General features: G+C 40.8%; 1 protein-coding gene and 1 long non-coding RNA gene across 2 annotated transcripts in view; one reads left to right on the top strand and one right to left on the bottom strand.

Moving 5' to 3' along the window:
• Window positions 1–17656, bottom strand: part of alk (ALK receptor tyrosine kinase) — an 855459-nt gene extending 837803 nt beyond the window's left edge. Inside the window, exon 1 of the mRNA XM_062973134.1 lies at window positions 16219–17656. Within this exon, the coding sequence (XP_062829204.1) occupies window positions 16219–16849 (631 nt within the window). The 5' untranslated portion in view covers window positions 16850–17656. The remainder of the gene's footprint in view (window positions 1–16218) is intronic.
• Window positions 17657–19672: 2016 nt separating this feature from the next.
• LOC134296964 (uncharacterized) lies at window positions 19673–27297 on the top strand. The gene is made up of 2 exons (XR_010003733.1): window positions 19673–21034; window positions 24256–27297. It is a non-coding gene; the product is annotated as an uncharacterized LOC134296964 (long non-coding RNA).
• Window positions 27298–27563: the final 266 nt, after the last annotated feature.

Below are 27563 nucleotides of genomic sequence, written 5' to 3'. Positions count from 1 at the left end.
TAAATGAAGCCATCTAAGAGAAGAGCAATGAAAGGCCTTTTTAAATACCTGGGTGGGAAAGTGGCAGCCAGGGACAACTATTCCTAAGGAGGTGCTGGTGCTTTCTCCCCAACACACTAACTCTAAAATTATCCACGGGTCATGTAAAATTCATAATTCAATTTATACATGAAACTAACTTACACAAAAGTATATACAGCAGTAAGTACTACACATACTAATAACATAGACTTCGAAAACACATAATAAACTCAAGTCTGTATAAATACAGTCTGTGAATGTTGGCAAAAATTCCAAACAGTGAGTTCCTCTCATAGAAACCCAAGGAAATACATTATATGAGATAATACGAGCATTCCATGCATTTCATACTATGTGACCTGTCTAAAGAGAGCTAGAACCTGTTGGTAAGTACAGTATGTTTAAATGTGTGGGTAGATACTAGCAGGAGTTCATGCGCAAGTCTTGTACACACTAAGTAATTGAAAGTCTTGGTTGTTAAAACTAGAATGTTATTTCTTATCTGGTTTTGGCCATATCTCTTTCAAAAGCATAATTTAAAGGCTAATGCTGACTGTGGGAATGTAATGGAATTAAAGTTCCTGTCTGAAGGGAGATCTGGAGCTTTCAGTTGCATGTATTAACTGTTGCATTGGGAGGCCTCTGGCAAGGAAGGCCTTGTGGGTTCTTCTTATCAATATGCTTATGCATTGTATACATTGGAAGAAGTTACAGCTAGGCTTCATAATGTCACTATGATACAACTACTGTTAAATGACTATTGCTTTTCATACAGGAGTACTATGTGACATTCTCCAAATGTAATGTTGTGACCACTTTGTACTGGTGAAATTCATTCTCACTGATATTGTGGAAATCTCAGTATTCTCGCAGTTATTTTGGCTTCTAATTTTCTGCCAGGAGTATGTATGATTTATATTATGGGATTCTGGTGTAGTCTTATTCCCATCTACACTACTATTATAATGCAGATTGAACTGGATTATATGGCAGTGTAGATGCATATTATCCAGTTCAATCTGCTTTATATGAATCTGCACTGACCATATAATGCAGTTCAAACTGCATTATATAGCCGCGTAGATGGGGGGAAAGTGTTATTGATGCCAGTATATATCAGGATCATGGAACTGGCATGTTAGTTTGACAATGTATTTCTTACCTAAATATTTAAACACATAAATAACCTCCAGCTATTTCACCTTGTCATTTTAAGCTTTCTGACATTTATTGTTCTGAAGAGAAGAAAGGTCAAACTTATCAAATCTGCATTTATGGTTCCATGACATTTTTCTCCAACCAATTTTTTTCTGAATTACAGAAACAAGACAAATGTAGCTCCTTTCAGAAAAGACCTTTTTCATCTATGCATGGCCACCTATGCCTTTGCACACATTTTTGAATATTCTTTGCATAATGAGGGAATTTTATTGGGAGATAGGGCTTGGTGCCAGTTCTGCCACTGATCTATTAAGAATGCAGTCCTAGACATGTCTATTCAATACTATTCAATACCAAGCCCTATTGAGTTAAGAAAGATTTACTCCCAGGTAAGCTTGTATGCCATAACTTACCAGACTTGCCAGCCAATGTGCATTATAAGTCCCATTTCCATCCAAAACCTTCCCTGGATGTAGGCCATTCACCACTGCTCAGGTCCTGGCCCTTTAATAGTCTCTTATCTGCAGTCACTAATGGACTTTTAATAGTCCTTTATTTCCATTCACTCCACGGATAGAGATAACTACAAAAGAATCTGGTGACTGAATAAGGTATTTCCCTCCTGTAGCTTGTTTAACTTGGATGGGGAAACTGAGATCCCACTTTCCAAATAAGTTTAATAACTTACTGTGGCATTTTTTCACATAAACAAAAACAAGATTGTTTGAATCCAGCTTTTGTTCCTCCAAGCACTAAGTCTGCATGCAGATTTGTTATCGTCTGTTGATTTTTAGCTATAATTATATTTCTACCAAAATATTTACATAAAGCAGAATCCCTTGAGGAACTGCCAGTTTCCAGAAACAGATGTATGAAATAGCCTTAGCTAAAATAATCACTTTTAAAGAAATCCTACATTTATTCTTTAATATTAAACAAATTCTTCTGGCTGATACACTGCACAAAGCATTATTACCTATCAATATTTTAACATACTGTGTTGCTGTTAGGAATTCCTTTAACAGTCCACTAAATTTCAAGCAAGAGTGAATTGTGTACTTCAAGGAAGCAAACTTCAGATTTCATTGACAAGTCCAAGTGTGAGACAGATAGGAAAAACAAATCCATATCCTTATATTCAAAGAACAGCTTGAACTTTGAATATCAAACGTACAAATGTACAAAGTGACCTTCATATAAGCAAGTTACAGACCAAGAAACACTTGCTGAAATTACATGGCAAATAATTCTGACAAGTCAGAGACATCTATAAGCAGATAAGCTGTTTGCAAACAGGGAACAAGGCTACACTTTGTCAAATAAATTAGTTTTCATGAATCTGCTAAAGAAAAGAAGGAGGAAAGTAACTCATGGCATTTAGAGATATTTTATTGGGTGGATCAGAGAAAATCCAGACATTTTAGCTGCTGTTACAGTCATTCTTCTAACTAAATATAGCTCGACTTGGGAATATCTGTGGATAGTCAGACTGGATCTACACTGTCTTTGACTCACTCAGAGACTCCAAGGATCTGTTCCCGATTATCTGATTATCCCAGATTATCTGGCAGTGTAGGCTCATATAATCCAGTTCAGTGCAGATAATTGGGATCAAAACCTGGGATATAGGGCAGTGTAGATCCAGCCTCAGTCTCTTGGAAAACTTAATTCCTCCCTGCTATTAAATTGGAATAACTGCATTTTTATTATAGAGATATGGCTTGTACCAATGTTTCAGCACATTGATAACTTTCAGGTCTGGCTTTCAACCAGAGGCATTGTGAAGCCCGGACAAGTGAAATGGGTGTTGAGGTGGTGGGTCACTTCAATGGAATCATTTACTTTCCTCTCCTCTGCATGGGATAAGATAATTATGCTTTGTGAAGGAAGACAGAGGGAGAAGGAGGGAAGAGGACTGAAAAGTGAGAAAGCAACAGGAAGGAATGTGTGAAGCAGATACGGCAAAGAAGAACTATTTCATCCAAAAAGGTGAAACAATGGGGACAAGAGGCAGTGGCAGCATGAATTTCATGTTAATTGGGTAGTGAATCACCCATATCCCATCCAACCTTAGAAGGTAAGGTCAGCCCTGGTTATCATTTGGATGAGAGACTGCCAATTAATATCAGGTGCTTCAGACTATATTTCAGAGAAAGGACAAATTATCTCTGAGTATTCTTTTATCAAGAAATCCCTATAGAATTCATGAGGTTGTAGAAATCGACAGATGACTTGAACATGCAGAGACACATATCCAAAGCACTGAACCCTTTTCTAAAGACAGATCTTAGTACTTTGTTTGTTTTTTTTAAAAAAAATTTATTGAAGTTTATTGTTAAAAAGAAGAACAGTCAAACAATCAAACATGTGACATAAGTGAAAGACTTACCAACCTACCAATGTGCACGACACATAACAAACAAAACAAAAGTTGCATCATCCCAACAGACACAACATCTATGCACCAACAAAACAAATACATTAAAATTGACTTCCTTCTATTATGTGGTGCTTCGAGAGTTGATCTTTTCATAACCATTGTGCTCTTATCTACCTAATTGCTTATTTTCTCCTTGATTGCATATTCTAGGATGGCCCATTGTTCAGTCATTCTTCTCTAGATCTTAGTACTTTGGATAGCTCCTTTAAAATCTGGACAAACCCCATACTGGATTTGGTGACATGGAAGACACCAACCCTCACTGGCCTTTGGTCCCAAAATCACTACTTCATGAATGGAGATAAGGTAGGTTATATCCCTTCATGCCTTTTTGGTACTTAGCTCAGACTTACTATCTTGTTCTGCGCTTGTGTCTTTCTATGTCTCATAAAACGTGCATGCTGGAATGTGTGGAAGGAAGTTACAAGTATCCAGCATATATATAGAAAAACTGATCAAATGCAGAGTACAGCAAAGGAATCAGGAATTCTTCCACTATACTCCACACAGCCATTTCTTTTCTTTTCTCTCTCTGCTTCTCAGTATCTAGTCTTTGCTCTTTTCTTCCTTTTCATCGATCCCAGTTGTTCTTTACTTAGTTACTCTTCTTCCTAACCTTCTTGCTTCTCCTGTCCATCAGTTTCCAGTTCTTCCACCAACCAACCTTTCTCATTTTCAACCAACCAGCCATTTGGAATTATGCAACACTATTTTTATTTTCAATGTAGGCTATTAGAGCAATGGTAATGAATGAATACACATACACACACACACACACACACACACACACACACACACACACACACACACACACACACATATATATATATATATATATATATATATATATATATATATATATATAGTGATCAGTCGGAAATTTCTGAAATGATTGTTCGGAATCTATGTGGATATTGAAAACTGGTTGTGGTTAACTCAGGATTTGCCCTAACTTGCTTTTCTTTATCACCTTTCAATCCTATTGCCAAAGTAGAATCACCAGTCATTCTCATTAGTGTTTTTTAAACATCATTTTAAATTATTATTGAAGACCAACTACTGGTCTGATATGATTTGGGGTGGGATGCAAAGGAAACAGGTACAGGTGTGAATTAGCACATGCAAATTATATGCAGATTTCAGTCTGAGAGTCTGAACTCAGAATCTTTCAAGTATCTAGCAACAATGCCTTTGCTATAAACTGTGTTAGCAGAATTGTGGGTAAATAGCCTTTTTCAGTCAACTTTAGGTCTTGCAGAAAAGCCTCTTCATGCATACTTGAGCAGCAGTTAATTGTTCTTTGAACCCTATGTATGAACAGCACATTAGAACAAGTGGAATCCAGTGCATTGTAAATTTTTAAAAATGTAAAAGTAGGGTTCAAACCTAAGTCAAACATGACTGTGGGCAAGTTATTATCTCCCTGTGTAAGTTTCTCATTTAAAAACCAGGAGTTGCAACGACCGCACCAACTACTGTAGAACAGGTATTAAAAATGGCAGCAAAATACACATACATGTAGAGAGCATTCATATACACTAAAGTTCCATTGAAATCAACAGGATAAAGGAAGATATGAAAGCCTTAATTGTGAAAGTCCTCCACACATCAAATGTTCAATTAATGATCAATCAAATGAAATGCTCATGCTTAAAATATAAAACATGGCTTTTAAATTTGATTGACATCAATGACTATCATAGAGGAAAAGATGTTCCTTTCGGAGTGTAACAAAGTGTTATCAAACACCACATTTTGTCTGAAGTTGAATCCCAGTCAAAGGATACAAATACTATTGACTTAAGTACAAGCAAAATTCTTGTAGTGAGGTGGGTTTTTTTAAAATCAAGGCGAACAGCAGAATAGTGCAGCTATTTGTATTATTTTACACCACTAAACTCCTAGTTTAGATTATTCATTTTAACTCTCTTATTTGCTGTTGGTGGGATTAGAAAACAAACCAAAACCACAACAGAAAATTAATATTCCACTGGAACCATTGAATATTGTACTCTAAGCCATCTGTATGGCAGATGTCAATATATTAATCCTTCCTTTTATTTCGAGAATGATGGGGACTGTAGTACCTTGGGCAGGTGAAAAGGCTCAAATGAAGAATTCTGAGTGATTACATAAAACCATAGTTTCTAAGATTCCTTGGGAGAAGTTGTACCAGATATATAGATATAAAGAGATTAAAATGTATAGTTTGTTAATAAGCCCTAAGGGTCAGAGAGTTTTTGTACACTTTTTTCTCATTTCAATTTATTCTGTAGAAATTATTAGCAGACACCAAATTGTGCTAAAATCAGGATATATTTCATTCCTATCAGACTATCACATAGTCCTTGTACTTCTAGAAACCACAAAGAGGTAAGAACTTGGAAGCTTACTTTTTCCCAAAAACAGTTCATTTCTATCCCTTTATACAATGTGCAGGAGGTGTTATTTGTTATGTTGTTTTTCATTACTTTTCCATTGCTTTTTGGGAGGCATCTTAGATTTAATATCAGAATGGCATAAAATAAGATTTTTCCCCCATTGCAAGTGCCTCTAATGTGTATTAAAAGGCCTAAGGAAGATGCTAGATAAATGTAACTTGTAACAAACAACTTCCTCCTTTAATATCATTTTCACTCATTAATGTTACTATGAATTAATGTTACTATGAAACACATAGAATAATATTAAGCAATCACAGCAACGTACTGCCACAATATTGTTAATATTTACTGCAAGAATATCATTAAAACCAACCCACAGAATCTGATCTCTGCCTTGGCCAATATAGCAATTTACCATTTGTATCTACAGCCTCAAGCTAAGAATTTCTACAATCATTCTGGTAAATTTCAGAAATACATGTTAGGGTATGATGTTTCAACACATCATGGGAGAAATCCATGTATTAATTCTAATAATTATCCATCTCATGGTATAAATGCTTCTACTTGTTATATTGCAACTATTTTGGCAGCTTCTCTACAGTGAATGTCATGTGTCTTGTGGCCTGGAAGAGTAATACTGAACATAAAGTCTTAAGGCTATACAGTTGCCAAAGCAATTAAACAGAGATTCTTAAACAGCTTCCTCTAACAGCCTTCCAAATGGTACTGAGCTAGGATTCCCATTTGTCCTAGGTAGCAAAGCCTGCGGTGAATAATGGTAGGTGGTACAAACTGGTTAAACAGTGCCCATCTTTGCTGCAATTTAAATCAATAGAAGCCAACAATGAAATGCTCAGATACCACATATAAGGAGCCATGCCAACAATCCAGAAGGGCAAGATGATGGATGGTGGAGGAAGCAAAGTCATAGCTGGCAGAGAGTATTGGTGATGTATCAGCTGCACAGACAGTGCACCTGGCAAATGAAGAATGTTAGCCAGATAAAAATCTCTCAGAACCATGACTTCTTTGCCAGATTGTCAGTACTGCAGTTCCTGGAAATGCAAGCTCTAGTTATCTTGCAAAGGGAAATGAAGAATAGGGCTCTTTGGGTACCTGCTGATAGCTATTTAAAGGCAGCGAGACTAGGGTTGAAAAGGAGTTTCTTGGAGTTTTATGGAGTGCACAACAGAAAAGAATGGAAAGAAGAAAGAATGAGTAAGAATCTCTTTAAAGATGAAGTTCCCAATAAAAGCAGGAGACTAGAGGCGTGGGGTTAAAGCAGAAATGAGCTACATTCTCTGTTTTCAGTAGCAGAGGATAAAGACCACACATCTGGAATATCTGGAGGCAGCATGAAAAGCAAATAACAGGATCAGTTGGGAAGCAGACATTCTGAGAATTGCTGCATAGTAAGTCAGAATGATCTAACACAAGGTCTGGTTTGGATGCTTTTTTTGGGATGGGAGACAAGGAGTCTGACATATTCCAATTTAATAAACAGTTTGTATTAGGTGAAATTTTCAATTTCCAGTAGTCAAGACAATAGAATATTGGGGATTATAGGGTTAGTGGAAACCAGTTGAAAAACGGTTGGACATTATTTTGTCTTTGTTTTTTTTAATATCTCTTATTAGCAAGTACTACATCTAGTATTACTGGTTTAATGCTAAACTATACAACCCAGGTATCCAAGATGTTGCCATGGATGGTCTGTGTACCCATGCAATGAATCAATCTACAACAGTATAAAGACATTTGGAGTAGTCAGAGTCTAGGCTACTTAAAACCTGAAGCAGCCTTGCTGTTCTTGATATGTAAGAAGCATTACTGTGAATAAAAAGCTGGACTGATGGAGACCTTCAGAGAAACATTCAAGGGAATTTAAAGCATGAGCTGGCGATAATTTTAACAAGAATACAATTACAAGCTCACAGCACCTGAACAGCTTCAAATAAAACCCCATGCTAAATTAGTATTAGTCCACATGTGTTCTAAAGATTGGACAGAAATGCATCCTCATGTCTCAAGTGAATACATTATGTATTGCTATAAGAAACTGTTCAACCTCTCAATCTTACTCATGCATCAAATTGTCATGATCTCCTGAGTCATCACCAGAGTATGCTGCCCTGTCTGCGATTTTATACACATGCCCAAACATACTCCTTTGGATATGTAGGTAACAAATTTATCACCACAGGAAATTACTTTTTTCTTATCATCCATCCTTTACTGAAATAACCCAACACACTTGCTTGAAGTTGCAGCACATGAAAACATGCCCAGGAGATTTCCTTGTGTCTGGAGTTTATGACCCAACTCATACATTCGCTGAGGCTTTCCTTGTCAAGGAAAATCTATCTTGCTCCTCCACTTTGTAAAACAGAGCACAAGATCACCTCTTTACCACCATTGAGCAGATCACATCTCCTTTTCATGTGAATGAAACGTTTTTTGCATGAATACTCTATCACAAACAAAGGCATGAGTCTTTCCTCTAAAAAAAATAGAAATGAAAATAAAAATAGTATTTGGATGCTTGAGAAATGTGGAGATTGTGTGACTTTAACATTACAGATTTAATATCCCTTGTCCAAAATATTTAAACCAGAAGTGTTCTTTATTTCACATTTTTCCCCAGATTTTGGAATATTTGCCTATACATAAGATAACTTACTGATGGGACCCAAGTCTTAACATACACCTTATACACATAGCCTGGGGGTAATTGTATACATACTATTTTCATTAATTGTATGCATTAGACACAGTTTGTGCACATTGCACTGCCAGAAAGCAAAGGTGTCATTTACAGATTATTTGTATTCCAGAATTCTGCATAAGGAATGCTCAACTTGTAATGTAAACTGATGTCTCTGTGGAACATGGGACTCACATCAGACTATTTGTGTAGTTAAGAACATGGAATTGGTTTGCTTCTCTATCATGGAAGAATGACACTGTCCCTAGTAAAAGTAGAAAATGAAACTTTATTGAAGCAGATATTCCAACCTCAGGTATTTTTCCCATTTCCATAATGCCAACATTTACAACAATGGAAGTTATGAATTGAAATCCAATTCTTAGTCCCATTGAAACATTAGGTACTTGGTATGTCAACATTTATATGTTTCATTGGTTCATTGAATCTACTGTAGTTAGCCCTTGTCTTTCTCAAACTGTGAATGTTACAGCACATTTTTGAAGATCTTTCAAAATGTCACAACTACAAAGGTTAAGAATGCCAGTTTATACTCCCCTTGCCTCCCACTGAGTAGGCATGCCATCTAAGTGCGTACATTGCCATTTTCAAAAGAAACTTCCTCAAAGTAGCCAACATTTTAGATCATTTCTCTTACACTCTTTTCTATCTGCTTAAACACAGTTTGTGCAACTGGAGATCATTCTTCATAGAACTATTTGTTAAATAAGAAAAAATAATAGACTTCAGCTATGCATTTTCCAGTGTGTGTGCATGCGACAATTAAGATGATGAGAACATTTACTGGAACTTCTTCCTTATTCAAATACAAGGCAGAGTTCAGCTGCAATTCCCAGACTATCAATATTTTAACTGTATTTGACATGAAGAACAACTTTGCAACCCAAAAACACAAAAAATAGCAAATTCATTATAGATCTCCACTTGTGCCAGTTGTGAACTACTCACTAAAAATGGAATGAGGAAACCCCTACTGTTTATCGAATAGTGTAAAAAGGCTTTGCATTGTTGATCTTGGGTCTGCATTGTTTGCAACATGTTTGTAATTAACTTGAACAGTGGAACAACTGCTCGGTTGTCTTTGTGGGAAGATCTTAATGCTGCCATTTCTTCAACAGCTTGGGTGATATTAACAATCATGAAATCTTTTGTGAAGATTGACAGTATGAATGGCAGTATCAAGAGAACATCAGATATGCCTTAAAAATGGATATTAGTTATGCTTAACAACAAAACAAACCTAACTATTAAGGAAGTAGTGACAGAAGGTCTAGAAATACACATAATTCTATTATTCCTCCACTCTTTCTCATGCACACATACAAACATGTAGGTAAATTTGAATCAAATAATTCAATTAATAGAAGTGATTGATACATAGACAGAGTTGAATTTGCAATCAAGTAGGAAGAAGAACCTTTGACTTCCCACCATTTCTCTGAAAATAATATTCTTGATTCTGGAAGAATCTATAAATATTATATTTGGTCTATTGGACATCTTCTGCTAGGGTAAAAAAAACCTGAATATGAGGTGTGTGTCCTATTTTGGTTGGACTAGATGGCCCATGAGGTCTCTTCCAACTCTACTATTCTACTATTCTATGATTTTGTTGTTGTTGTTAGACTGCTTTCAATTGAAGATGTGCCTACTGAAAAAATTCCTGAAGTTTTCAGATCCATGGCTGTCAATATAAAACAGAAGCTTCAATTTTCATTTTCAACGCTGTTTTAGGTTCTGTCTCTCTGGAAAGGTTTATTTAAGGCAATTTAGGTCTCTGAGTGCATTTGGGGAGAGAGGGTGGGTTATAAATAAAGTGGTGTTGTTGTTGTTGTTATCATCATCATCACCATCATCAAGTATGAGGTTACTGATGCTTCATTGGCCAGGTTTCTGCTTAATAACCATCGACTTATACCCTTATGGCACATTATAAAGTGAATTATGTTAATGAGACATTATTCAAAACACAGAGATCCATGACAGATTATAGCTATGCTGGAAGGGTGAAATCTTGATTAGGAAGTTCACAATGAGGCAGGACGATGGAAAAAAAGACATATAAGATTGATTTAGTGATCTTTTACATTAATTATACTAAACCAGGTGTGGTAAAAGTTCAGATCTGAGCTTATAAACGGCCCAGCAAAGCTGTTTTTGCAGCAATCAGTCCCAATATTTTAAAATAATACACAAACAGTTGAACTATCAGTCAGTACCATTTTTCCTATTTTTTTCGGGGGAGGGAGGCATTTTGGAAGCATTTGAGGTTCCTGAAAAGTCTTAGAAGCATCATTCTACACTTTTACTGGCAAATTGGAGTTTTGTCAATATGGCTAATAGAAGCATGTTTAATCAGGAAGGATAGGTCCTTCCTGGTCACAGAGCAGTAGATAGCATGGATCCACAAAAAGCCCCCACTCTTAAGTAAACAATCTTAACAAATGTTCCCACCTCCCCATACAAAACAAGAGTGCACTTCAAAATCAAAGGCAAAATCCTCATGCAACAGCCTTTAGCATTGCTTCCATTCCAGCATGAGAAGTGATGTGAGCCTGGAAGAATCAGAGCATGGGAAAGTTAGGGCTTTAAGGCTGCCAGTTGGCCATTGATGCCTTAAAATATGGAAACAGGACCCTAGGAAAGGTATCAAAGCACAATGCTAAAAAAATTTCCCTGTCTGCACTCTTCTCTCTCTCCTTAGGCAGTGTTGATTATTTCTGCATTACTTATGCAAGAAATGTTAAAACCTTTTACTATATTATTCTGTTTCCACATAACATACAGTACTTTCTATGCATTGCTTACTCTAAAATAGCCAAAAGAAAGCCAGAACTGCTCTGGAATTAGTTGACTTCATTGTATCTTTACATATAGTTGTCCACATTGTAAAGTCTGGATGCTAGCAGAGTAAAGATAGGGGCAAGCATTAATTACTTCATACAATTTGGGTATCATACATTTAAAATATGGAGTTATAAATGACTTTGTTTATCCAATCCATGGAAATGTCTAAATTCAGACTTGTGTAAAATATACCTCCACTGGAACTGTAAGAAACTGCTTTTCAACAGTAAACTTAATGGAAGGAATATGAAATTAAAATGAAGTCTTGCCATTGAGTAGTCATTATCATTTGAAAGATTTAGCCACTGTAGACTTATATAAGACCTCAGAGAATCTAAACCATTAAGTAGTGCCTTGATCACAGTAAAATATAGTGTTTACAAATCAACAACTTTGTGAAATTATTTCTGAAGGGGTAACTCAAAAGCTCAAGCAATATTTCATGACCATGGTTATTCCAACAAAACATATCATTTTGTGCATTTTTAACATCAGATTCAAGACCTTGCTATTTTCTCTATTGAGAATTCCTTTAAATGTGACTTATTTTTTTGTATCTCACATATTTAACAGGGTAAATTCCCATGGAATTCAGTGGGTCTTTTGGCCAATTGTCAGTGATCTGGAATATGAATGGGAATCTTTCAGTTCTCCAGATGCTGTTGATCTGCAATTCTCAGAAGCTCTATCCAACATGCACTTTATATTTTTACCTCCAAAGATAAAATTAACAAATCCCTGGAAGTGGATCAGTTAACATAATATGCCAACCCAAGTCCACTGTATTGCTCCAAAGAAAGTACTTTCTTCATTTTGAGCAGCAGGAGCCTCTGATGGCCTAGGGGATAAAAGCCTCATGACTTGAAGGTTGGGTTGCTGACCTGAAAGCTGTCAGGTTCGAATCCCACCCAGGGAGAGAGTGGATGAGTTCCCTCTATCAGCTCCAGCTCCATATGGGGACATGAGAGAAGCCTCCCACAAGGATGGTAAAACATCAAAACATCTGGGCGTCCCCTGGGCAACGTCCTTGCAGACAGCCAATTCTCTCACTCCAGAAGCAACTCCGGTTGCTCCTGACACGAAAAAAAAATTGAGCAGCTATAATAGTTTCAATTTTCTAAAGAGAGAAAGAGCAACTTCTTTAATGAAATCATCCTTTGCTCATCCTTCTGCTACTACATCAGGACTAAAGTTCCTAGGCTGCAGCAGCCTCTTGCCTGCAAACCTGTAGTATATTAATTTACAATGAACACTTCAAGGACCAGGTGTTGGAGGAGAAGAAGAAATATCAACAAATACCACTGGAAGAGGCAAGTAGTTTCCAATTAATTCTGTTCCAAGGCATACCCATTTCCTACAGAACTCTGTTTTAACCTTCTGCGTGGATTTTTTCAAAGCAGTTTAAAAACTCTTTCAAGAGGAATCTGTATGATTAATATCACCCTGCAATACATGAGATCAGAAAAATAACACAGAGGGTCATTGTCCACTTCACCCCAGCATAGCTAAAAGGCCCATTTACACTGACTGTATACGACAGTTCAAAGCTAGTTCCAAACTGCAGTGGTTAGACAACAAAAACCCACAAGTGTGCCCTCAGTGCTCTGCGGTTTGTGTCATCTTGATCAGGGCCTCAAACTGGTTCCAGGATTTCCTATGTCGAGCCACTTTCTTTACTACTGGTTTGAAACTGCCTTAAATGGGTGCAGTATATGTGGCTCGCCCCACCTGACTCTTCCTGATGGGTTTCACAAAACTTTTTCCCACAACAGATTCATCATCATCACCATCGTCTTTATTTATAACCTGCCCTATCTCCCCTAAGGGACTCAGGGCGGTTTCCAAACAAAGGTGGCAAACATTCAATGCTATAAAAAATAATGCAAAGAAATCAAATGAAACAATGCATAAAACAACTTCAATAGGAACTTATAATAACAAACCAAAATAAGTAAAAATAATTAAATAATCACATTAAATATACATAATAAATCTAATCAATAATATTTACATCAAGATAAAACCTAAGCAACTAAAATGCATAAAATTTATAAAAGCCTGCAGAATATCCAACAACAGCCAACCCATACCATCTCACTGATGCTGATTAATGGCGCAATCGGTTAAACCCTTGTGCCGGCAGGACTGCTGACTGAAGGGTCGGTGGTTTGAATCTGGGGAGTGGGGACATGAGAGAAGCCCCCCACAGAAACATCCGGGCGTCCCCTGGGCAACGTCCTTGCAAACAGCCAATTCTCTCACACCAGAAGCGACTTGCAGTTTCTCAAGTCGCTCCTGGCACACACATACACACACAAATCTCTAGATTGAGATGCAAAGTAGTTCACAATTTTTCTTTAAGAAAGTGCAATTTAAAACCCACAACATATAAATATTAAAATGAAATTAACCAAGCAATCTACTGAAATATCTTAAAACACTTTAACACCCTACAGTGCTCTCCTGGCTCACTCTTAAGAACTTTCCTCTTTAAAAGCCTCCCTGAATAAAAAGGAAGGGCAGCAAGGAGGGGACCATTCTTGGTCTCCCTGGGCCAGAGCTTTCCAAATTGGGAGTCGTGACACATTGGTGTGTTGGCTGCAAAGTGTAGGTGTGTCGCATGAACATAATGCTCTGAGTCTGTGTGAAATAACCAATAAATCTTATATTTTCAAAAAATGAAAGGTTTTCATGAGATATATTGTGTCCCCATACATTCCATTATTACAATTTATTTATACCTCAGTATCTCATATCAGGTGTTGGTTTAACCCAGGCATGGGCTAACTTTGGGTGTTTTGGACTTCAACTCCCACAATTTCTGACAGCCTCAGGCCCTTTCCTTTCCCCCCTCAACTGCTTATTCCGCCTCTGTTTCCTAGCTCTGAGTAACTCAAGGTGCCTTGCTTTCACCTTGTTTCCTATTAGTCCATCCTGGGAAAACTCTTAGCTTTTTTCATTCTTCTCTGAGAAGTAGGTGGTATTTTTTTTTCATACAGGACTTAAATTGACTCATGGATAAGTAGACTCAGTTCTTTGGGAATGAGTTTTTTGACTCATGTATAACTTTATTCAGTAGGTTGATGGATCTGAAGATGGCATATAATAAAACAAACTTAAGCAGTTTAAAATAATTTAAATATTTTATGGGTACCTGGAGTTGTTAACATTATCCCAATCAGTAATAGTAGTAATAGAAATAATACTGTTAGATTCCTCAGAGGCCATAATAAGGCAACCACAAATTTAGTATTATCTGGTTCACAGCTGTTAAATTGTGTCATCACCATATTTCCCTATAATGCCTAAGAAACAGTGCAATATATTTGGTCACAATATTAGAAGCTTACTAACATTTCTTCTCCCACTTGATGCATCCTTTGAATTAGGCATAATTTAGATTTAATAAGGATTAAAAAGCTGCTTAAATGGCTGAGGGGGGAAAGAAAAGGGCCCGAAGCTGTTAGGAATTATGGGAGTTGAAGTCCTAAACACCTGGACAGCCGAAGTTGGCCCATGCCTGGTGTAGACTTTTAAACTGCTTAAGTTTGTTTCATTATATACCATCTTCAGATCCACAGACCTACTGCTATAGTTATAAATGAGTCAAAAACTCATTTCCAAAAAAACTGAGTCTACTTATCTATGAGCCAATGTAAGTCCTGTACTTTAGGTAATGCTAAAGGTTTTCCCCTGACATTAAGTTTAGTCGTGTCTGACTCTGGGGATGGTGCTCATCTCCAGTTCTAAGTTGAAGAGCCAGTGTTGTCCATAGACACCGCCAAGGTCATGTGGTTGGCATGACTGCATGGACCGCTGTTACTTCCCTCCAGAGTTTTTGAACTGCCAGGTTCAAATCCAACCCGGGGAGAGCACGGATGAGCTCCCTCTATCAGCTCCAGCTCCATGCGGGCACATGAGAGAAGCCTCCCACAAGGATGGTAAAAACATCAAAACATCTGGGCGTCCCCTGGGCAATGTCCTTGCAGATGGCCAATTCTCTCACACCAGAAGCGACTTGCAGTTTCTCAAGTCGCTCCTGACATGAAAAAACAAAAACAAAAAAACAAAAAAAACTGCTAGGTTGGCAGAAATCCTGTACTTCATCTCTTGTGGGAAAAAAAATACCACCTACCTACTTCTCAGAGAAGAGTGGCAAAAGCCAAGAGTTTTCCCAGGATGGAATAATAGGAAAGGAGGTGAAAGCAAGGCACCTTGAGTTACACAGAGCTAGGAGACAGAGGTGGAAACTAGACACTTTGAGTTACAGAGATCTAGGAAACAGAGGTGGAAACTAAACACCTTGAGTTACACAGAGCTAAGAAACAGAGGTGGAATTTTCCTGCCTGAGTCTGTCAGGAATTGTGGGATGTGAAGTCTAAAGTCAGGAAGAGTCGGAGACGACTAAACGACTGAGCAGCAGCAGAAGTCTAAACCACCCGGAGGGCCGAAGTTGGCCCATGCCTGGTGTAGACTCATATGCTCCAGTTCATCTGCATTCTGAAGCTACATTATATGGCAGTGGAGATGCAACCCCCAATGTAGGCCCTGACGGGACTGGGAAGTCACTTCCCCACCCGAATAGGGAGACTGGGGGGGGGGGGGGGGGGGCAGCAGGGCGGCCTGGCCTGACTCACCGGGGGCGACCACGTGGAGGAAGAGGCGGGGCTGGGCGGCGCGGATGGCGGCGGAGAGGCGCCCCTCCCTGCCCTGGAAGGAGGCCCTCCTCTCGGGCATGAGCCGGATCCGGAGCCTGCCTTCCCCGGAGCGGAGCCACCAGCGGAACTCCTCGCTGAGCGCGAAGCGGAGCTGGCTGCCTTCACGCTGGGCGCAGCCGTCGCGCAGGTGCCCTTCGCCGACTTCCAGGACCAGCTGCTTGGCGCGGCGCAGCTTCCGCACCGAGAACGAGCTCCCTCCGCCGCCTCCTTTCAGCACCTTGGACGGCGCCCGGGTCCTACCCGAGGGCTCGGAGGGGGCTCCGCTCCGGGGCAGCCAGGCGCTGGCGGCGCGGAGGAGCGGCGGGCAGTCGAGGACCAGGCTGCAGCGGGCCGTGAAGGCGACCTTGCCGGGCTCCCCCTCGCCGCTCAGCACCAGCTCCCGCAGGTAGGTCCGGAAGAGCGACGGCACGATGAAGTCCATGGCTAAGCTCTTGCGCTGCAGGCGGGAGAAAGTGGGCGACGACGACGAGGAGGAGGGGGAGATCTCGGCTTCCAAGAGGAAGAGGAGGAAGAGGAGAGCCTTCCAAGGGGGCGCCTGGGACGAAGGCATGGCGGGGTCCACGTCGAGCCCGGAGGGAGGGACACTCTACTCCCGCACGGTTGTGTTTAGGCGCCGCATCTTCGTGCTCCCTTGGCCTCCCAAAATTAAGAAGGGTGGGTTCCCTACTCTCCCTCAGGAGGGGAACAAACCAAGGCAACTTCTCATAAAATAAAAGGGAAGCCCTTCCTCCGTCTCTCCGCGCTCACCAGAGTCCAGTTTCCTCAGGAAGAAGAGAAACGGGGCGCCTTCTTTCCCAGACCCTGAGGGAGCTGAGGCGAAGAGGCTCCCTTTGCCCGCTTCGGACGGAGCTCCCGCCTCTCTCTCTTGTCGCCTCTTTTCTGGCGGGAAAGGCGGGCCCCTCCAATTGCCTCCCCCTCGGACGCCTGCCACAAACGCCTCGGGCAGGTGCGGAGTCCGATCTCCGGCCACAGCTGGAAGGAGGCGTCCTTTCCAAGTCTGGTGGTCAGAGCAAAGAAGGGGAGGGAAGGAAGGAAGGAAGGAAGGAAGGAAGCGCCGGACGGAGTTGCTGCAGCCGCTCCCGCTGCTCTTCGTATGACTCCGGTTCTTCTTCCACGGCGCATCTGCCGGGCTCTTCAGCTCTCCGCCCGCCCGACTGTCCGTCGGCGAGGATTTTTTCCACAGGCTCCAACTACCCGCCACGCGCCGAGCCTTACCCGGGGAGCGCTGACATCACGCGCGAGCGCGGCTCGCGGCAGCCAATGGCCGCTTCGGAGGGGGATTTATTATGCAAATTAGCCCTGGGAGGCGGGGCAGGAGAAGGGGGTTTGCTGGGCGGGAGAAGGAGGGGAGACCATTGAGAAAACGCGGCTGAGGCGCCTTCCTTCTACCCGCGCGCCCGTGCGTTCTCCCTGTGTGTCTGCGTGTCCTCCCCAACCCTCTCTCTGTCAGTCTCTCCCTCATGTTCTGTCTCTCTCTCTCTCTATATATATATATGTCTGTCTTTCCTTCTCTTTTTCGCGCTCTCTCTCTCCGTTCCCTCTCTCTTTCAGTATCTCTCTTTTCTCCCTCTACCTCTTCCCTTTCCTGCCATCCGTTTTCTCGTTCTCTCTTTCAATCACCTCCTCTCTCAATCTCAATCTCTCTCTCCTGGGTTACTGTGAATTTTCCGGGGCAGTATGGCCATGTTCCAGAAACATTCTCTCCTGGCGTTTCGCCCACATCTATGGCAGGCATCCTCAGAGGTTGTGAGGTATATTGGAAACTAGGCAAGGGAGGTTGAGATATCTGTGGAAGGTCCAGAACTCTTGTCTGTTGGAGGCAAGTCGGAATGTTGCAATTGGCCACCTTGATTCGCATTGAAAAGCCTTGCAGCTTCAAAGGCTAGCTGTTTCCTGCCTGGGGGAATCCTTTGATGGGCGGTGTTAGCTGGCCCTGGTTGATTCATGTCTGGAATTCCCCTTTTTTCAGAGCGTTGTTCTTGATTTACTGTCCTGTTTTTAGATTTTTTAATACTTGTAGGCAGATTTTGTTCATTTTCATGAACAAATTGTCCACATGCTTGTGTAGTCTGACTGGTGGTTGTCAGAATGGTCCAACATTTCTGTGCTCTCCAATGATACACTGTGTCCAGGTTGGTTCATCCAGTGCTCTGCTATGGCTGACTTCTCTGGTTGAATCAGTCTGCAATGCCTTTCATGTTCCTTGATTCGTATTTGGGCAATGCTGCTGCGTTTGGTGGTCCCTGTGTAGGCTTGTCCACAGCTGCATGGTATATGTAGACTCCTGCAGAGTTGAGAGCATCCCTCTTGTCCTTGGCTGAACGTAGCATTTGATGGATTTTCTTAGTGGGTCTGTAGATAGTTTGTAGGTTGTGTTTCTTCATCAGCAGTGTGGGCAGTGGTTCCCTTCTCTCTCCTTCTCTGCCCCTATGTCTTACTCTCTCTCTCCGCTTTCAATCTCTTTCTTCTCCACTTTCTCTTTCTCCTTTCTCTCTCTCTTTCTTTCCATTTCACTGATGGCAGAACAGGCTGCCTGTTTTAGGCAAATGAGAGAGAGAGAAAAGAAAAGAGTCCTTGGAGGCGAATTTGCAATCATGCACTTTCCCTAATTATGCATTAAAAGATTAAGCAGATCGAGCAAAAGGAGGCTTCTTTAAAAGGAGGAGGAGGAGAAGAAGAAGCCCATTGGTGTGAAATAGTACAAGCTGTGTCTGGGAGGCCTTTAATTCACCACCTCCGTTATTGCCTGTAACAAAATATAAATCACCACCGAGGAGAGTGGAGGAGGAAAGGGGGGGGGGGGGGAGAGAGAGAGACCCTGGCTAATGTGCAAGACAAAAGTACAATAAAGCAAGACTGTGAAGACTAGCACTTCCGCACAGTGGAAGGAAGAAACAGATCTGGAAATCTATCTATCTTCTATACACATAATAAAACTGAAATGTGTATGTATGTATGTGGCACGGATGTCCACTCACACCGAGTCCCAGCTCCACAACAAGGCTATAGTTCCAACTAAGCAGGAGAAACCCATGTCCCTCCGTCCACTGACATTGCAGTTTATAGTGAGCGCCATGAATATGTCCAAGAGCCCTGCCAATGTCCTCCACAAATCCCATAGTGAAGGCTTTCATACAGGGACAATTTCCTCCTGTATTTTCTGTTTTTCCTCCACCAAAGACACCTTCCCAGGGTTCCTTTCTCTTTCCATTGGTATGTAATTTTCATGCCCCCACCCACTGCCTCTCCCTTAACCATTTCCTATGGCACACAGCAAACAGAGGAATTGATCAGCAACTGAACACTCTGGAGGTCAGGCTTGGACAAACTTCCTAACTTGGGGGCCGCCAGAGTGGGGTGGGTGGGTGGGGAAGGAGAGGGTTCTCCCCAAGTCCCCTCTCTGCCCTTTCCTCCCCTTTCTGTTCTCTTTAGGAGGCAGAAAATGAAGAGAAAACGGGAAACGCCTGGATCTCAAAGAGGTTGGCCTTGGTCAGGATCAGATGGTGGACAGGAAAGAAAAGGTGTATGCATTAGACCCTGTATTGCCTACTCCTGATATAGAATCCTAGAGCTGGAAAAGACCCCCAAGGGCCATCCAGTCCAACCCCCTGCCATGCAGGAAGGCACAATCAAAGCAGTCCTGATAGACAGCCTCTGCGGAAAAGCTTCCAGAGAAGGAGACCCCACCACACTCCCAGGCAGCCTGTACCGCTCTCCAGGAAGTTCTTCCTCATCTTTTCAACCTATTGCTCCCATGTGTCCTTGTCTCTAGAGCAGCAGAAAAGCCGTTTTCCCCTTCATGTTCCATCTCTAGCTTCTCTTCTCCCAGCTAAACATTCCCCAGGAGGAAAGGAGGAAGGAAAAAGAGAAAGAAGGAAAGAAGGAAGGAAGGGGATGGAGGGAGGGATGGAGGAAAGAGAGAAGGAAGGAAAGACAAAAGGGAAAGAAGGGAGGAAGAAAGGAAGGGAAAAGAGAAGGAAGGAGGGAGGAAAGAGGGAAGAAAGGATGAAAGGTGGAAGGAAAGGAGGTAGGGAGGGAAGGAGTAAGGAACAAGAGAAGGAAGGATAGAATAGTGTGAGAGAGGAGGGCCTGAGAAAAGAGCCCGAGGGGCCGCATCTGGCCCATACCTGCAGTAGGGGAATCTGAGACTGACTTCACAGGATGGAAGTTGTAGTTCATCCTGCATCTGTGATCCCCACTGACAATAGACCGGAATCAAACTTGGCACAAAGAAGCCTCATGACCACCAGAACATACTGCATGGGTTTCTGGGAAGTGACCTTGATTTTGGGAGCTGTAGCTCACCCTCATCCAGAGAGCACTGAACCTAGGCAATGTCGAATCTGGACCAAGCTTGCCAAACAAACCCAACATGGCCAACTGTTCCTACAGGCCTGGTTTGGTGAGGATTGACCCATGATTCTGGGAATTGTAGTTCACCCACATTATTAAGTATTTTCTACTGGAAGCATTCATAACCAATGATATCCAAGACTGGCTTTTTTCTAATAAATACTGTCATTTGACTAAATGATATTACCTAACACCCCAAAACAAATAATAATAATAATAATAATAATAATAATAATAATAATAATTTTATTTTTATATCCCGCCTCCATTTCCCCACAGGGAGATTTGCGTACATGTATATAATGAGATACCAGTATCTTGGAGATGAAACCCAAGTCAAAATTTGGAATTCGTTGATGTTTCATATACACATGGATTGATGGTAAATTTTATACATAATATTTTAATACTTTACTTAGGCGATCCCTTGTTGTCCAAGTATGATTACCTTCCAATTGTAGTGTTTTGGCAGTGAGTATTCTTGACCTGCATGTTCTTCCGCAGTGAGGGCATCTGTTTCCAGGTGGAAGGCAATCCCGATCAGGGTTGGCTTGACATACCTTTCTCTTGGCACATTTCTCTTTCACCCTCCATTCGTGCCTCTTTGAGTTCCACAGCACAGCTGGTCACAGCTGACCTCCAGCTAGAGCACTCAAGGCCCAGGGCTTCCCAGTTCTCAGTGTCTATGCCACTGAATGAAGCAGAGAGTAATTAAGGATCAGGACATCTGTAGCGATACCAAGGTGCTTGTTTATAAAGCTATTGTCCTCCCAACCCTTTTATACACCTGCAAAACCTGGACTGTCTTCAGACGCCACACTCAACTCCAGGAACAATTCCATCAGCGTTGCCTCCAAAAAATCCTACAAATGTCTTGGGAAGACAGACAGACAAATGTCAGCGTTCTGGAAGAAGCAAAAACCACAAGCATTGAAGTGATGTTCCTACACCATCAACTCCGGATTGGCCACGTTGTCCAGATGTCTGATCACCGTCTCCCAAAGCAGCCAAATGAATGTTGGCTGACAGGAAAAGAGATTTCAAGATGGGCTTAAAGCTAATGTTAGAATATTTTTAATAATTATGTATATGAAACAAAGTTTGTGAACATTGAACTGTCAGTAAGCAAAGATGCCACTCTCTCAGCCATCTATGTGTACAATTTCAGATTTTTTTTTAGTATTTTGGAATTCCAGATAAGTGGTGCCCAGCCTGTATTTCAGAAAGTAGAAATAGCAAGCATAGAGGAAGGTGAGCTTCCATGATTCAAAGGTGTATTGAGGCCTGATTGCTGTCAATCTAGGCCTAGGAGTTTCAATGCCTTTGCCTGGTCCCTTGGGAGTTAACTTGCCTGGAGCAATTTGCTAAGACTGAGCATGGCTGAAGACAAGAAGTATTTGAGGACACCATGAGGAAATGGGAAATGTTGAAGAGCAGATGCCCACCGTGACAATTTCCACAGCTACTGCCAGCAAGGAGAATCTAATTGCAGCCAGCTGTCTTGATCCAATAAACTGAGTTCCAGAGTCATCTCCATAGAAGCAAATCTTTGTAAAATTAATAGGTTGTCATTCCAAGTCATAGGGGCAGCTCATTAACATATATTGTTGGTGAGAAAGTCCATTTCTTTCCCAATAATTGTGAAATGTGAAACTCACTCAGAGTAAACAGGGAAGGTGATAGTTAAAAATCTGAATCTCTGATAACACGGGTCAATAACAACAAACACATTCTCAATGTTTTAGTTTTTAGGCCTGTTCCTGGGGGTTTTTGGGGCACTGATTCAGAAAATGGCACATATTATTGTCATATGCTACATGTGAGCAGGCAGATGTGACATATGAATATGTTTTAATAGGTTTTAACTGTGAATTTTTAATACTGTTTGTATATATTTTTGCTTTTATGTTTGCATATTTTCATTCTGTTTTAATGTTTGCATCTTTGTGTATTTTAAATTGTATTCTAATGCTTTTATGTTAATCTGTTTTGAGTCTTCCTTGGGAGATGTAAAATGGGGTATATATAAATATAAATATGATAACAATAATATTATGTTCTGTATCTCAAAAACTACTGCTGATAGGGAAAAACTGCTGCTGTTTTGGAACCAGCAGGCCTAATATACCCAGCATCAGGTCTAACATTTGAGGTACCAAAATGTGTGTTGGTCAGAGTAATCAAAAAGGCAAGTCACATTACCCTTTTGAGTCCTGGCTCCATTCTATCTGTGGTGAGCCTTTCACATATCTTCCTTGTATTTCCCCTTCTCTGCCTCCCTGTTTTGCTCAGCTGAGTTACTTGGGCAGGAATGGAGGAGGTAGATATGCCAGAGAGGCTACATCATTACTTGTAATGGCCTTTTGAAATGATTTTGTGGTTCATATAAAATTAAAGCAGCATGTGACATGATGTTCTGGGTTTGCAACTTGTTAGCCAATTGGTAGCAAGTCCTCCTTCCTTTCCTGGGGGCATGATACTTGCACCAATATTGACAGTAGCAAAGGGTGTCTCCTTTCTTGAAACATTCTACCTCCCACTTCCCTCCCCAATGTTTCTGGTGCCTTCCACCTCTTTCTCCTCCACTCCAGACCCCTTCGGTATAATAGCACATTTGGAAAGAACACTGTCTTTAGTGATCACTGGCCTGCACTCCACACGCTAGGCAAGAGGGAGCACTCACAAGATGAGATCTCAAAAAAGAAAGGAAAGGGAAAGAAACGGAGCCAAACCAAGGGTTCTTAACCCATCAAAGCTGTTGCTGACCTGTCTTTAAATTCCATTTCAAAGACATCTCAAAGCCTTAACTGTAGTGTAGCCCAATCCTATCAACATCTAGTACTGGGAAGCAAGGCTGTATATGAGTCTAGAAGCCATTCTCTTGCAACACTTTGAGTTTGGTCAGTTTTCTATATAACCTGAGATGGTTATATAGATCTCAGAAACCTGTATGATGCATCAGATGGCTCTGTGGTGCATATTTCAACCATGTGGGGATGAACACAGGAGAGGGCCTTCTTTGTGGCTGCTCCCAAGTTCTGGAACTCCTACCTAGAAAGGATAGACCAGCCTCTTCCTCCCCATCCTTTTGTAGGGATATAAAGAATTTTTTGTTTCTGGTAGGCTTTTAATGACTGATCACACAAGGATTAAATGTCATTCCAGGATGTGCTCTATTCTCTGCTAATATTTTTTTAGTGGTCTTGCTTTTAAGTCTATCGTTATATTATATTTTAATTTGTGTATGATATGAACTTTAAAGTTGTTATTTGTTTTAACCTTTGTGGGCCACCTTGAGTCCTAGTTGGAAAAAAGTTAGGATATAAAGATGATGACAATCATTGCCATTGTCATCATCATCTCTCAATTCGGATGTTAAATACCCTGAGTTTGGTGGAGCTTAGCCACAATTCTCCTGTGTTCATGCAAATTCTGTTTCTGTCCAAAACTTCTGTTGGAATGCTTGTGGAGAAAAATACCAAAGCTGTCCTCCTTCTCACAAAATTATCTATGAGGACTAGATCCTTTTTTTTGCATCTAGCACAACCCCTAAATTCTTATCAACATGTCCACCAATTATTATATTCTCCCTTTCTTTCTTAGGAGGAAGAGAAGAAAGAAGAGAAGTACGTCTCCCCCATAAGCAATATAATGCAGTATGCCAGGAGCAACTAGCTTAGGGAATGTAGTCTCAAGGGACAGGTTTTAAACCAACATTAGAAGGAACTATCCAAGGTGCTAGATGTAGTTCATGAATGGAATTCAGCAGATTCAATAGAGCCTCCGATGGCACAGTGAATTGTGCCGGTAGGACTGATGACTTGAAAGTTGGGTTGCTGACCTGAAGATTGCCGGTTTGAATCCAACCCAGGGAGAGCGGAGAGAGGGATGAGCTCCCTCTATCAACTCCAGCTCCATGCAGGGATATGAGAGAAGCTTCCCACAAGGATGGTAAAAACATCAAAAACATCTGGGCATTCCCTGGGCAACGTTCTTGCAGACAGCCAATTCTTTCACACCAGAAATGACTTGCAGTTTCTCAAGTTGCTCCTGACATGAAAAAAGTAGCTCCAATGGCCCCCTATGGAGCATAAACCAAATTCTGGTGCAGATATATTGCTATGTTGACACAAAAGCCACCAGCTGCGATTTACTGTGCTTTCTCCATGAGCTACTGGCAACCTCAGTAGCCATTAGATAAAATATATTTCTTAGATCTATTTGTCCAGACAAATTACAAGTTGCTGTGAAAGAAGAAATATTCATCTCTTCATTTCACCTTGCACTACCACTGGAGAAAAAAAGAGGAGAGAGAAATCATCTAGACGATCTTGCATGAGTTAGCAAGTGGATTCCAACTGGTTGGGAAGAAGGAAAGAAAGAAGAATAGTTTTGTTGTTGTTTTTTTTTTCTTTTCACTCCAATTAAACATTACAGGCAAACATACATACATTTACAACATGTATTATGAGTCAAGATAAACCAATGAGATTTTTTTTACATCAACTAATGATTTTCTATCAATTAAAAATAATGGATTGACCCTCCAGAAGTTGTGTTTGAAGCTTTTCCCAGTGCAAAATCAGTTGTTATTTTTGAATAATTTGTTTCTTATTGCTGAAACTGGTATACCAAGTGAAATGTCAACATACACATACCTGAGACTACTAGATATCTCTTGGCTATTGCATTCTGGACTTATAGGAAAGTTCTGCCTAGATCTCTTGGGAAACGGAAACGTAATTCTTATCCCCTTTGGCAGAAGGCTTCATGGAAGGTCACATGTGTGTAGTTTTTCTTGTCCAGCGAAGATTAATAGCATCTGTACTGGGGTGACTTTCACACTAACATGTAGTTAATTCCCTTGCTGTTATAAATAATATAAAGGTGGGCTTTATTTGTAAAGCATTCTTAATGTAGGAGGTACAATGCAGGCCAATACATCAATTTTATTTCCAGCCAAATTACAGAGACTCATGATCTCAGTTTGAATCTTTGCCACCCAACTTACCCCATTCAGTCATCTGGTGATTAGTGCTATTGTGCAGTTCTCTAATTCATTTATTGTTGTTGCTTTACGTTGTGGAGATCCTAGTATGCCTAAAAGAAGTACCTTCTAATCAGGAAAAAAACCTCTTTTTTTCAGTGATGGGTGCTGATTATGCCAATGATGCAAAAGGATGAACACTCAACATTGTCTTTCTGCCTTTCATCAAAAAGATGTTCTTTCCCAGAGAGCTTTGGGGGTGCGCTGACTGCTTAATTAAGAACTCAATGGTGCTTCCACTTATTTTGTTTGTTTAGTTTGTTTTCTACTGCTTTCATTAGTTTGATGCTGTGAGTTTATGCAATAGTTCTAATTTGTAAAGCTTTCAATATACTATGTAAACAAGGCTGGCTATTTTAAATCAAAAGGCGTTTTAACAAATGAATACATACAATTCGAGACAATCTCCATGGTTGGCAAGACCCAGCATGGTATAGTTGTTTGAATAACTGCACTAAGGTTCCATGTGACAGAGGATGAATGAATCCCCACTCAGCTGTGGAAACCATTGGATAAGTTGCATGTTCTCAACCTTGGAGGAAGGCAATGGCAAGCCTTCTCTGAATAAATCTTGCTATGGGAACCCTCTGATAGTGTCACCATAAGTTGTATTCATCTTGAAGGCATATAAAAATCACATCTGTTTGAAACTGAAACTGGTTTGTGGAAGGAGAAAAATAGAGTTCACTAGACGTGAGTTCTAAATATTGATTCCATGATCAAGTTTTCCAGTGTGTTTCCCATTCCTTTCCCTTTGCCAGTGTCAGGACCATGGGGCTGGATGAGGAGGGTTTCCTCCGAGCACCAGAATCTGAGCCTCAAGAAGAGGAACAGCCTGATGCTACTAAGTCTGAGCAGAAACAGACCTTTCCAGGAATGTAAGCACCGGAGCCAAATCAGAAGGAGGAGGAAGAATAAGCATTGGCTCGCCCCCTGCCCAGCTCCAGCTCAGGAACAATGTCATCCAGTTGTGACTGTCTAATCGATTGGCTGCAAGAAGAAAATAGCAGCTGCAAAGGTTTGTCAGGAGCTGCATAAAAGGCTGGTGTTTGGAACAGTTGACTGTTGGAGACAATCATTGTTTGGTGTTGCAGCTGTGAATCTTTCATGCCCTTGGACTAGGTTTGTACATCAGACCTGGGCTTTGAACCTTGGACTACTCCTTAGATATTGGCCCTGGACTTGCAGTAAATATAGGTATATTGGAATGGACATTGGAATTGGCTTGCTTGCTTCTATTTACTGAAATGTCTTCAGTGTTAAATCCTGGACTGTCCCTGACTACTCTTACTGACAGCCAGGCTCCTGTGCCTCTTGCATGCCATGGAAGTATTCAGCAGGTACATTAATGGAAATTTGGATCGCTAGTCTTTTTATTGTAGTCCTATTGGTGTATATCAGGTATGAGGAATGTGGGTCACTACAGATGTTGCCAGAATCCAATTTCCATCATCTCAACTCACTATACTAGCTAGGGGAAATGGGATTTGCAATTAGAAATACTAGGATGATAACATGTTCTTCATACCAGACATGTGGTAGATATATATTACTAAGACAGAAAGTAAAATAAAGAACAGTATTTTTGTTGTTGTTAATTGCAATCAAGTCTACTTCACCTTATGACAACCCTATGAATGAAGAAACTTCCAAATCATTATATTATCAGCAGTCCTGCAAATTCAGGGACTTGGATTTCCTGATTGACTTTATCCATCTGATATGTGGTCTTCCTCTTTTCCTGTTGCCTTCTACCAAAACCAAACATTAATGCTTTCTAGTATCATGCTTTTTCAAAAGTATGCCAAAGTATGGCAGTCTCCGTTTAGTTGTCTTGACTCTTAGGGACAGTTTGAGCTTGATT

Source organism: Anolis carolinensis, chromosome 1 (genome assembly GCF_035594765.1).
Source record: "Anolis carolinensis isolate JA03-04 chromosome 1, rAnoCar3.1.pri, whole genome shotgun sequence".
NCBI classification, from domain to species: domain Eukaryota; kingdom Metazoa; phylum Chordata; class Lepidosauria; order Squamata; family Dactyloidae; genus Anolis; species Anolis carolinensis.
This window is presented reverse-complemented; position numbering and strand designations above follow the sequence as displayed.